Raw genomic sequence first — 13,555 nt, forward strand, 5'->3', positions numbered from 1 at the left:
GTCAGCCCCTGGCCTTGTTCTGACTGATGATATTGAGCTTTTCCATAGTCTCTTTCCACAGATGTAGTTGATTGATTCCGGTGTATTCCATCTGGCACGGTCCACGTGTATAGTGGTCATTTATGTTGGTGAAAAAAGGTGTTAGCAATGAAGAAGTCATTGGTCTTGCAAAATTCTATCATGCGATCTCCGGCATCGTTTCTATCATCAAGGCCATATTTTCCAACTGCGGATCCTTCTTCTTTGTTTTCGACTTTTGCATTTCAATCATCAGTAATTATCAGTGCATCCTGAGTGCACGTTCGATCAATTTCAGACCACAGAAGTTGGTAAAAATCCTCAATTTCTCCATCTTTGGCCTTAGTGGTTGCTCCATAAATTTGAATAATAGTCCTATTAACTGGTCTTTCTTGTAGGCGTAAAGATATTATCCTATCACTGACAGTGTTATGCTTCAGGATAGATCTTGAAATGGTTTTTTTGACAACGAATGTAATGCCATTTCCCTTCAAGTTGTCATTCCTAGCATAGTAGACCATACGATTGTCTGATTCAAAATGGCCAACGCCAGTCCATTTCAGCTCACTAATGCTTAGGATATCGATGTTCATGCGTTCCATTTCATTTTTGATAACTTCTAATTTTCCTAGATTCCTACTTCGTACATTCCACATTCCGATTATTAATGGATGTTTGCTGCTGTTTCTTCTCACTTTGAGTTGTGCCACATCAGCACATGAAGGTCCCGAAAGCTTTACTCCATCCATGTCATTAAGGTCAACTCTACTTTGAGGAGGCAGCTCTTCCCCAGTCGTCTTTTGAGTGCCTTCCAACCTGAGGGGCTCATCTTCCAGCAGTATATCAGACAATGTTCTGCTGCTATTCATAAGGTTTTCACTGGCTAAATCTTTTCAGAAGCAGACTGCCAGGTCCTTCTTCCTAGTCTGTCTTAGTCTGGAAGCTCAGCTGAAACCTGTCCACCTTGGGTGAACCCTGTTGGTATTTGAATACTGGTGGCATACCTTCCAGCATCACACCCACATGCAAGCCCCCATAGTACGACAAACTGACAGACACGTGGGGGCATAACATAATAGCAAGGTTCTAAGAACAAGAATTCCAAGATGACAAGGGAGAAACTGTGTCACCTTTTTATGACCTAGAATTTTTGCATAATCACAGGTCTACACAAATTCAAGGTGGGGGAACATAGACCATACCTCTCAATAGGAATAGTGTCAACATAACATTGTAAAAAGAATATGTGGAAAGGACTATAACAGCCATCTTTAGAAAATATAATCTGTCACATGACCCTAAGGATCATGGGAGTAGTTTACCTTCTGCCCCCATCCATAAGCCTCTTTCCTCAGAGACACAGGCCCTCCCCAGGCCCCCATGTCTATACCCTTTCCTTGCCTGAGATGCCTGTTGCTGTAAAATGCCTAGCCCTGAAACTGGGGAGAGTCAATCCCAACTTTATCTGCTATGGAATTACTGGTCTCCATGAGGGATTTCAATGAAAAACAAATTTCAGAAGTAACTGACAATGAAGTATGGTGACTGGAGATTTAACACTTGCCAAGATTTGCATTTTTTAAAATAAAAGCCTGTTAACACAAACAAGTTTCCCTTTGGTGAAAGGAGAGGAAGAAAAGTTTGAACTAACACTCCTCTCCCACTTTCCCTCAGATCAACAGAGCAAGGGCATATAAATCTGCCAATCCACTGTTTATCTGCAACAACAAAGTAAAAATCTCTAATTCTAAACAACAAAACTTTGGGGAGACACAGTTCCTATGTGGTGCTGTGAGAAAGTTGGCCTGTATTTCCCCCCTTCCTAAATCCTTCACCTGCAAATAGTCTGTTCTGCTCCCCACACCATGTCCCTGTCCACCCTGGTAATGTTCTCCTCTGAGGACACCTGCTTGATCCTGGCAGCCAGGCAGATGCTGGTTCTCTGTTTTCTTTACCCAGAGCTAAGCCTCTCTGACACTTCTGCCCAAGATGACTAAAGCCTGACTCCAGCTTTAGGTGTGAACCACACTCCTCCAGTGTTCTCTGCCCACCCAACCTCGATACTAGATGTCTGAGCAAATCCCTGAGAGCTAAACACAGTCCACCCTGACACCCCCCCCACTATTTCCACCACCACACTCCCACCACCATTCCCTCCACTTAAATCATCTAAAAATATAGGCCCACAAGATCAAAGAGCCATCTGGTTGACCTCTCTCATTGAGATAAACAAGACTGACAGTGAAATATTCTGGTTCCTTTCTGTTTAATCACGCTATCATTATTCCAATAGGATTGTTTTTTATTTGTTTCTCCTACCAAAATAAATACATTTTAATTGTACGTAAGTTGAATCAATTTTAACAGCTGGTCTAGGAACCCAATTCATACATTGAATTTTTTCCTCTGAGGAAAAAGTGTTTAGCAATTGCTTATACATATCAGCTCAGCTACGTTCAAGGTATTGTCCTTGGTGAACCTAACTTTCCAAATAGCCGTTTAAAAACTTCTGGAACTTAAGCCATTTTTAAGAGAGGGACTTCCTGCACTTGACTGCTATAAAGAAATTAATCCAGAAAGGTTTAACGGATTGCAGGAGGATAAGTTTATATATGGGCAAATGCTAACAGATGAAAATATAATTAGTATTAGGACCAATTTCTTCAAGCCTTTATAAATACACTATGTACAGCCATTAGTGCTTAAAGCAAAACACCTGTCAATTATTCATAAGTCTTTCCAAGCCTGAGAAAATATTTCACAATAAAAAGACACTACACACTGAGATTCAGAGCAGGGTTCTTAACCCCATTCAATCTAAATTGTCTAAGAGTGTCTCCCAAAGATTACTCATCACACTTATGTATCTGCCGCTATCATTAATAGTTCATTATTCTTTCCACTTTAGGTTTGGTAATACAAATTTCATTACCACATAAGCCCATTTGGATTCTGATACAATCGAGAAATGTATTAAATTCATAATAAAGTGGTTATTTGGGGTCAGGATGACGATAAAGCATCAGTTCGTATTTGTCGAATAGTTAATAATCTCTGCAAGGAGGGCTCAGAGAAATATATTAAAATTCTCCTGTATTTTTATATTCGGGAGATTTTGGCTATTTTAAGTTTTGCCTGAGTCGGATATCATTTTTGTAACCCTAAAACATACCAACGCTGTCTGATGTTCCTATAATTCTTCATGCAGTGCTAGTAGGAGCAATTATAAAAAAGAGAAATAACATAGTTACAACTAAGGGGAAGACTGTACTTTTCCCTGTGGGTCCTGTTGCTTCAGTTTTCTACGAGACATCCATCTTATGTGGCAAGCAGATGTAGACACCTGTCAAAAGGAGCCAGTTTCTTGCTATAGTTGTCCCTTGGTATCTGTGAGGGATTTGTTCCAGGACCCCTGCAGGTACGAAAATTCAGGATGCTCAAATCCCTTACATAAAATGGCATCGTATTTGCATATAACCCATGCACATCCTCCTATATACTTTAAATCATTTCTAGATTACTTGTAATACCTAATTCAATGTAAATACTATGCAGATAGTTGTTATACTGTATTGTTTAAAGAATAATGACAAGATATGAAGCGAATGCTGAAAACGAGTGTCGGAGAGAGACTGAGGATCTGTGAGATGGCAGGAGGCTACAGCAGGGGATGCCTACCCATCACTTCATCTGCGTGGATTCAGGGAAGTGCTCCATGCACAGGAAATTCAAGTTTTGCTTTTTGGAACTTTCTTTTTTTTTTTTCCGAATATTTTCAATCCGCGGTTGGTTGAATCCATGGATGCAGAACGCACGGATATGGAGAGCTGATTGTAAATGTAATTCCAAAAACATAAACGATAGGCCTCATAATTTAATTTACTCTTATTCAAATGATATGATGTAATACCCCTGAGATAGCATGTAATCTTAAAATATGAAGAAACTGTATATTTGAATATTTTTTAAATGCCCATAATAATAAATATATTAAGTGTGAAGACAGATGTAGGTATATAACTAAAATTCAATTGGAAATCCAACTACTTTTCTCAAACTGGAGAAAGGGACTCCAGAAAGAGCAAAAAGGTTTCTTCTGAGGGGGAGAAATATTATCATTTTTCTTCTTATACCCTAAGGGTGATTGCACAGTCCAGGGTAAACAGTAGATGCGCAATAAAATAAAAATGAAAGAACTCATTTCTCTGATCATACCTTTGTGATTTTGTTTGCTTTCAGTTTTTTGTTCATTTTTTAGGGGGTACAGGGGAAGGATGTGATAGAGGGAAGATGATAGGCAAATTAGAAAAGATCTCCAGGGTTAAAAAACTCAGTGAATGGAGGAGCCCCCAAGACTACGGCCCCCAGACACCCTGCTAACTTAGAACTGAAGCCACTCCCAAAGTTCATCTTTCAGCCAAAGATTAGACAGGCCTATAAAATAAACACTAACACACGTGAGGACCATGCTTCTTAGTTCAACCAAGTATACAAGACCAAATGAGCAACACCTGCCCAAAAGCAATGATGAGAAGGCAAGAAGGGACAGGAAAACTGGACAAATGGACACAGGGAACACAGGGTGGAAAGGGGAAGAGTGCTGACACATTGCAGGATTGCAACCAATGTCACAAAACAATTTGTGTATAAATTTTTGAATGAGAAGCTAATATGTGCTATAAACTTTCACCTAAAGCACAATCATTTAAAAAACAAAAAACCCAGTCAAGAATCTAGAAATGAATAATCACAAGAGTGAACTGAAGGGACAGGGCAGATGAGGACCTGTCCTAGCCACACCCAATCTTGACAGATTTCTCTCTCACTTGGGAGAAACCAGAATAAAAACAGGAGTAAAGACCCTTAAGAAAATTCTAATTTCCCCTTCCCCAGTCAGAGAAAAAGGTAACCTTCTACCTTATCCCCTTCAAAAGAATGAAGTGGGCACACCTTCCACGTTGCTTGTCTTTGAAAGCAGAACTACTTACGCTGATTTGCATACAATAATTATTTAATTAACATGGTTCTCAGCTAAACGGTCCTTTTGACCCTTAACAAGCTGAAAATTATATAAGATTTCCCTTCAAAGGGAAATAAATTTTTCCCAAATAGGATCTTGTTGCTTTCAACAGAACACAGGGAGCGCAATTTTCCACACGGCTTCTGCATTGAGATTTAAACTGGTTCCATGAGAAGGAAGGAGAAATCCTTTTTGTGTATAAGCTCATAACAACTGAAATCTCAGATGTATCTATCAGTGAAAACCCACAATTTTTTAAATTTAAGCTTATCCTTAAAGTCAATAATGTTAGCAAAAATTCTTAAAAGTAGCAAGAATAGAAAGAAAAGCTGTATGTTTCCCACAGAGGTGGAAGTTAGCTTTAAAATAAAATACAGTATTTAGGGTTACAAACGCTTTACTTAACAGGCAAGCAGAAATGTATCAAAATTTAAGGCTTATGGTACATTAAGAATTTTCCCTATGGTTCAGGAAGAAAAATCCACACCAACCAAGTAATCTATGAATAAAGAGAATTTCGAAAAATCAGCTTAATGGACTAGATCATGTTTCAAATCCAAAAGAGCTTCTTTTGCTCTGGTCCCATAATGACTCACACGTCAAAAGGACAAAGTGAGCTGATGTAGTACATAAGCCTGAAAACACGCAGCATTCCTGCAGGGCAGCAGATGAAGAGTATGGACCAGCCTGCGACCCACTCACCAGATGTCTGACTTTGTATCGTAGCCTTGGTGCTTCAGAGCCTCCGGACTCATATAATGGGGAGTTCCAGTTAAAGTTGTTGCCAGGTCACAGGGTCCCATTAGGAGTCGAGAAACTCCGAAATCCCCTCAAAATAATAATTAATTTGTATGAGAAGTTTCAAATAACAGAAATCAGCACTGGAAATGAACAACTGACTGTCTAATTTGATCATTTTAATATGCAATGATTCATACCATGTTAAAGGAAAACAAGAGAAAAATTATGTATTTTAAATTATACAATGCTGGTGAATGCTTTAAAACATAAGCCTTATAGAATGAGGAAGGCCATGAGCCAGGCAAATGAATTATGTAAGCTAAGATTTTTTATACAGATCTAGAAAACTTCAAACAAAAAGCTATTTCCAGTTTGAATAACAGCAAACAGAATGATTCTGGAAGGAATGGCTTTGAAGGCAGGTACTGTATTTTGAAAGGGAATAGTTTGTTCTTAATTACAATAAAGAAATTTTTAAAAATAAAAGACCTGAAACTTTTCAAGAATACAACTATAAAAATCTGAATCCATCAGCTTCTCTATTTTTGCCTAATATAATTCATGCGTTTTTGCCTTTCCTCCCTACGAGCACCCTACATTAAGATTAATCGATTCAATAGCTAACTGTTATGAGTGGTGCTACAGTTGTGAAGAAGAACTAAAGGTTAATAAATCTATTACATCAACATTTTAATTATCTATGGTAACTGCCTATTTCTTGTGATAAAATAAGCAAGAAACTTGTAATAATGGTTCAAACCAGTAAACGGCCTACTTGCAATGTGCTTGGCATAGAGTAGGAACTCAAAATATATTTGTTGAATGAATAAATTTACCTAGAATCTACCAAATATTCAGCAAATGTTTTATCCCTCAATTTATACCAGATAATCTGGAGCAAAATAACATTTTTTAATTGGACACAGCCTGGTAAGAGCAAAAATTTGAGAAGTTTAAATCAACCAGTGATTAGTACTTCTAGATACCATATACTTCAACTTGATATACTGATAGCATTTAGAATAGATTCTTCCATGTGTTTGGGATAATAGAAAAAAAAAATCTTACCAATTTTAAGTAGGTTATTTTTCAAAAATATATTCTTTGATTTCAAGTCTCGATGGAGTATCCTCCTACAAAAGGCAAAAAATGGATATGCAGTTTTATGCAAAATATAAAACTTTTAAATCCAAATGTAAATAATATATATGGTTGTATACTCTGTCCTACAGGGTCGCTATGAGTCGGAATCAACTCGATGGCACTGGGTTTTTTTTTTATGTAAAGTGATACACACAAAAATATGTATTCCCATAGGTATATCTTTTGAATGTTTAAAATTACAAAGACACAATATTTTCTAGTTTCTCTGGGGAAATAGGAGTTGAATAAGGGCTTTAAAGGGAGAGGAACATGTAGTTGGAAAAAGGGCAATGTGCTTTTAACTACTTCAACAGGCCAAATTTTATCGTGTTTTTGTATCATGATCTACATAGCACCACATTCAGTAACCATACACACAACTGCTCCACCAGTTCTCATCAAAGGCTATAATATGTTCTTACCCAAATGTTGAGGTTTTGTATATTTATGGAAACAATAATGCTGATGATGATATTTAATAACAGATAACATTTATTGAGTTTTACTATATATAAGTCAGGCACTTAAATTATGTGAGCTAAGACTTACTTCTGAAATTATGGAGAACTAGGCAATCTGAAAACCCTTGCCTAAAAAATGCCTTAAAATGTTGAATAAAGTATACAAATATCACACCAAATCTCCCTTCTTCCACGGTTGTATAGAGAATACTCTAAAATTTAAACAATGTAAAATCTGAATAATTTTTTTTTATAAAATAGCTCTTTGAATATATCAGAGATCAGCTAAGGTAATTAAGACAGTCAGGTCTTAAGGAGCCAGGATCCTGGAGAGAAAGGAAATGTACTGAGATGAGCCAAATATTTCCTATTGTGTTTTCCTCTCAGGACTTTTAGAATAAGCCGAATGCTGTGGCCTAGAGTTTGTGGCAGTTCCACTGCGATTGGGAGACAAAAATGTAGTTCAGGGCTAATTGACTAGCCAGGATTTGAGGGTAAAATTTTCCAGAGAAAAGAGAACCAAAGAGGGATGAGTCTGATATTCCGTACGGTTTTTATCCGAGGCACTTGATGAATCCTAGGCTATTCAGGGGCAAGAAAATAGCTATCAAGAGGCTAAAATACTAAGCTGAGCTTTCAGTAGATTCACTGGAGAAACTAAACTTAGAATTCAGGGCTCACCAAGAGGAGGTAACTAAAATAACTAAAGCCCTCAGCTGAAAATTCCGAAGGATTACTTCTTTGAAACAAAGGCAAACTGGAAATAGACCAACCCTGAAACTTCATCGTAAACTACCTCAGTCTCTGATTGGATCTGCCCCTACTATAATTACTGGCCAGAAAAAAAAAATTTTTTAATTATCTTCACAGGAAGATAATATTATCCAAAGTCTCTATAATTTTTCATATATAACACCCAGAATTCAATGAAAAACTACCAGGCATGCTGTATTAGTTTCTTTGGGCTGCCATGTAACAAAGAACCACAAACTGGGTGACTTAAAACAACAAAAACTTATTCTTCACAGTCTTGGAGGTTAGAAGTCCAAATTCAAGGTGATGACAGGGCCATGTTTTCTGTGAAGGCTCTAGGGGAATATCCTTCTTTGTCTCTTCTGGCTTTTGGTAGCCTTAGATGTTCCTTGGCTTGTGGTAGCATAACTCTCATTTCTGCCTCTATCTTCACATGGCCATCTTCCCTGTGTATCTTTCTATGTTTCTCCTCCTCTTTTTATAAAGACAAGTCATACTGAATTAGGGCCCACCCTACTTCAGTATGACTTCATGTTAACTAATTACATCTGCAAAGACACTATTTCCAAATACAGTCACATTCACCATACCGGTTGTTAAGATTTCAATATATTTGGGGATACAATTTAACCTATAGCACATGCCAGGAGACAAGACCAAATGACCAAAAATTAAGAGAAAACAAATTCACAGCTGATCTCCTATTGGAATTACTAGGTAAGGCTTAAAAATAACAGTGATTGATATGTTAAAGAAAACAAATGACAAAATGGAGAATGTCATCAGAGAACCTGGTACTAAATAGAGTTTTTAAAGACTTAAATGGAAATTCTAGAAAGAAAAAAAAATTACTACAATTAAGAATTCAGTAGGTACGTTTGGAAATAAGTTAAACAAAGCAGAGGGAGGATTTAGAAACTGAAATATTGATTAGTTTCAGAGTTGCTCTATCAGAATGATTAATATTCAGACTAAAGTACAAAAGTATCAAAAAGAGTATAAGAGATATCCGAAACATGGTTAAAAAGTTCTAACATATTTATAAATGGAATCCTGGATGGCGCTCATGGATTGGGAAATACAAGGAGAAAGTACAACATATATCTAATCAGCACTTTGAAAGGAGAGAATACAGGAGAGATAAAATTCAAAAAAAAAGAAAGAAAATAACTAGAAATTTTTAGAATTTAGGAAGACATGAATTTTCACGTCCAAGGAAAACAAACCCCGAGCAGAATAAATAAATAAATAAAGCCATAACTAGAAACAACTCTCTACTACTGAAGTACACCAAGCAGAATGAAAGGATATTAAGGACTAGAAGAAAAGAGACTACCGTAATAAGAATGACAATTAGACGGAAAGCAGAATTCTTAATGTCAATAACAGAATCCATAAAATAGTGGGATAATATTTTTCAAAGTGTTAGACAAAATATCTGCCAACATGGAATTTAATACCCAGCTAAACTACTATACAAGAACAGGGACAAAACAAAGACATTTTCAAACAACCAAAAACCTGTGAGTATTTATCATTCACGTAACTTCACTGAAGGAACTTCACTGAAGGGACTTCTAAAGGATTTATTCCAGGGAGGATGAAAATGGCCACAGAAGAAAAGCCTGGGGTGCAAGAAGATGGGTCAGAAAAGAGACTGGTAAATATGAGGAAATCTAAGCAAATGCTGTATAATCCAATAATCATAACTTCTAATTTGTTGAGTATGAGAAGAAAGTAGAACTAAAATCCAGAACAACAATAATATAAAAAGGAAGGAAGGAAGTAACTGGAGTTAAATTCTTTGTGATGTTCAAGAGAAGGGTAGGTATTATCTTCAAACTTCATTAATTCACGTATACATTTAATAATTTAAGAGTAAGTATTAAAACAATAGAATATGTACAATTTTCAAGCTAGTAGAAGAAAAAGAAGGATAACTAAAACCCGACCAATCCAAAGAAATTTGAGAAAAGAGAAAAAGTGTTTTTTAAAAAGCAGAGTAAATAAAAAGAACAAAACAAGATGGTAGAAATATATGCAACACATTGCTAATCACAACTGACTAAACACATCAGTTAAAACATAAAAGCTGACAGATTTTTTTTTTTTTTAATGTTATAAAGAGCACACTTAAAACATAAGAACACATAAAGGCCAAAAGTGGGAGGATGGAAAAAGATACACTAGGCAAAACAAAGCCAGCAAAAGCAATATAAGTTAAAGTAGAGTTAAAAAGTATCACTACATAATGAATACATCAATCTTTTATTGAGACCATTTTAAAATTCCATACTTGTATACTCAGCCTTAGGCATATAATTAAAAAATTGATATTAATAGAAATTTAAGGACAAATTGATCAACCACAATTATAGTGGGAAATTTAACATACTTTGCTCAGTAATTAATAGACTCAGCAGGCAAAAAAGTTAGTAAAGATTCGAACAGCACAATTATAGATTTGAAAAATACAATTAGCTTGAGCTAATGCCCAGAAATTGAATTTTATATCCAACAATTAAGAAATGCATGTTCTTTCATGCATACCTGAAGTTTTCAAAAATTGACAATGAACTAATACATAAAGCAAGCCTGAACAGATGCCAAAGAATCAGTGTCATACAGTACACACATTCTCTGGCCTCAAAAGAATTCAATTATAATCCTATAAAGTGCTTAGACCAGGGCCAGACACTAGGAGTGAGTGATCAGATGGACAAATCCTTCTGGTAAGAGAAATATACAGAAAACAACTAAATTAGCAGATACATAATATGACACCGGCTAGTTTTTTTTTTAGTGATTAATGCTACAAAACACAATGATGGAAAGCAAGAGATTAGAGACTAACCAGGGTTGAGGAGATGCTAGTTTAGATCAGATGGTCAGGGAAGGACTTTGATAAAATGAGACTAGAGCAGGGACATGAATGAAGAGAGGGAATGAGCCATTGTTGTGTTTGTTATTGTTACCCCTCACATTGCCATTGTTATTCTTATCACCAATATATCAAAAAGGAAGAGTTGTGAGAATATCTAGCAAAGACGAATGTTGAACAGTGAACAACAGAGCAGCTGAGTCACGCAGATTACCTCAAGAGAAACAGAGTAAGACGGGAACTGTTGGGAGTGGTTTAAACCATGTCATCTTGCCTCTCACTTTCCCACACTCTATTCCCCATTCAAGATTGTCTTTCGACTCCTACTGCTGGCTGAATGAAGGACAGCTTGGCATTTGGATTCCTCTATTTCCAGCCTCCTTTTCCACCTATTCACACACATCTGTAAGAAATACCTCAAAGAGGATTTGTTTCCAGTTGGTGAATTTATTCAGACAAAAAATCTAACGAAGGAATAGACATTCAGTTATGCATTCAGTGTAACTTCTAATAGGAAAAAAATTTCAAAAACATTACATGCCAAGAAAATCTAGTCCAAGAAATTGTCACACCTCTTTGTAGCCAAATTGTGTTACTTGCTTGATCTTAAATACATCACACATTTTTCCTCTATGTCACTGCTCATACTAAAATATCATCCCTGTGTTTCAGAATCTTATCTGTCCTTCAGGATTGTATGAGATACAAACCTCATGTACACCTCCTCAGATTCCTTGATTGCCTCCTTCCTTCCCAAAATACTGCCCATCTCCTGTACTTGGGGCCAGTCAAGGACTTCCTGGGTATGCCGAGCCCTCTAGGATCGACTTGACAGCAACAGAACACTAGGATGAAACACCAGGAGCTACATCATACAACCTGAAAGTGTAAGGGAGTTAACTGCCTTGGTGTGAACCAATGAGAGATGAGGTAAAAAGACGCTGGGCAGATAAATTCTCCCTCCTTCCTCTCTTTGAGGATTTTCCCTTGCAATCCATTTAGAAAAGCCCATACAACGTGCATATACCCCTGCAAGCAACCCCCTATTATTTCTCCCATGCTCCTTGTGAAATGGTGGCCAGCATAATAACACACGAACTTACATTGCCTCACATCCTTGCCTCACTCTCACCACCTGGGTCTACACCTCCCAAGGAAGGAGTCAGCGTTTTAATCATTGCACTAGGCTCTGTTTCCTAGAGGCCTACGCTCAGACTAGGATCTTTCTCTGTCATCTTCTCCTAATTCCTAAGCATCATCCCTACTACCATTGAGAAGTTAGACATGCTCTCCTACTTCTCTGAGTTTCTAGTTCTTGTTTTAATAGCATATTCTAAAATTGGCTAATCATTCTTGCAAATTATAAACTCTAGAAGGTCCACATCTTACTTGCCCGTATTATTACCTGCAATACCTTAGACTTTTAAGCTTGGTTAGTTTAACTTGATGGAACCCTTAGATTTATATGTGCCTGAACTTCTCAAACTATTTTTTATACACATCTTTCTAAAATGGACTATATAGTTCCCTGATTTCACAAAGGATATTGTTAATGATTCATAATTATAACAGACCTCAATTTCTGTGGTGTGTCTGATCACTGGACCTAACTAGAAGACTCCAGTCTGGGAGCAGAATTCTTGAGACTCAGGCTCAGTACTTAAAAAACTTCAATGGCTTGACACTGCTTCCAGAATAAAGTTTAAAATTCCCGACATGGCCTTATCAGGAACCGTGCAATCTGGACCTGCCAATGCCTCCAGCAGCCTCAGCAAAAACTCTGGCCTGTCAGATTCATCTTTTCCTCTCCTACATAGCTCCTTGCTCACAGTAGATGCTCAAATGTATGTTGACTTTAAAAACACTACCCTGGGCACAGGAGCCCTGGTGGTGCAGTGGTTAAGTGCTTGACTGCCCTGATTCAGACTTCTAACCTCGTGAACTGTGAGAAAATAAATTACTGTTTGTTAGAGCCACCCACTTGTGGTATTTGTTACAGCAGCACTAGATAACTAAGACAGTGCCCCAGGCCTTTTCTTTCCTCCACTGTGAAAGTACCAAAACCAGAAAGATCAGCAGCCCGCAGACTCTCTATGGAGAGGCTGCTCTGTCCTTCATCTGAAGAAATCTAGGCTAACTGAACTCCCCCTCTTCAACAGGAATTGATTTTAGTGCTACATTCTTAGCATAGCTTTTCATGAACTGTGAATATTCTCAGCTTTTAACATCGTTATTTATAATCGTTTATGCCATATGCTATATAGAATATTACATACATATAAATAAACCAAATTAAGTACAGGAAAGCTCCAACAGAGTGAGTAAAATCCTTGTTTCTTGCGTACCCTCATTCTTTGCAGTTTTTCCAGGCAGTATTTACTTCCTCTGATGCTGCACTGAAATAATTTGCAAGCTATTTTGCAATGGAGGAGCCAAATCTAACCTCTTCACATAGACTGTTTCCAATGTAATCTCATCTCACATGAAAGCAATCTACATAATTTTCAAAATACATTTTAATATGGACAATACAAGGAA

General features: G+C 37.1%; 1 protein-coding gene across 7 annotated transcripts in view; it reads right to left on the bottom strand.

Annotated features, from left to right (window-relative positions):
- Positions 1–13,555, bottom strand: part of NEK11 (NIMA related kinase 11) — a 382,694-nt gene that overhangs the window by 271,455 nt on the left and 97,684 nt on the right. For 6 of the 7 annotated variants that reach the window (XM_049870713.1, XM_049870719.1, XM_049870714.1 and 3 more), the window contains exons 5-6: positions 6,848–6,912; positions 5,741–5,867 (exon numbers count right to left, since the gene is read on the bottom strand). In XM_049870713.1, the coding sequence (XP_049726670.1) occupies positions 5,741–5,867; positions 6,848–6,912 (192 nt within the window). Of the gene's footprint in view, positions 1–5,740; positions 5,868–6,847; positions 6,913–11,727; positions 11,858–13,555 lie in introns of those variants that run through there. The other variant, XM_049870716.1, reaches the window with a different exon arrangement.

Source organism: Elephas maximus, chromosome 27 (assembly GCF_024166365.1).
Source record: "Elephas maximus indicus isolate mEleMax1 chromosome 27, mEleMax1 primary haplotype, whole genome shotgun sequence".
NCBI classification, from domain to species: Eukaryota; Metazoa; Chordata; class Mammalia; order Proboscidea; family Elephantidae; genus Elephas; species Elephas maximus.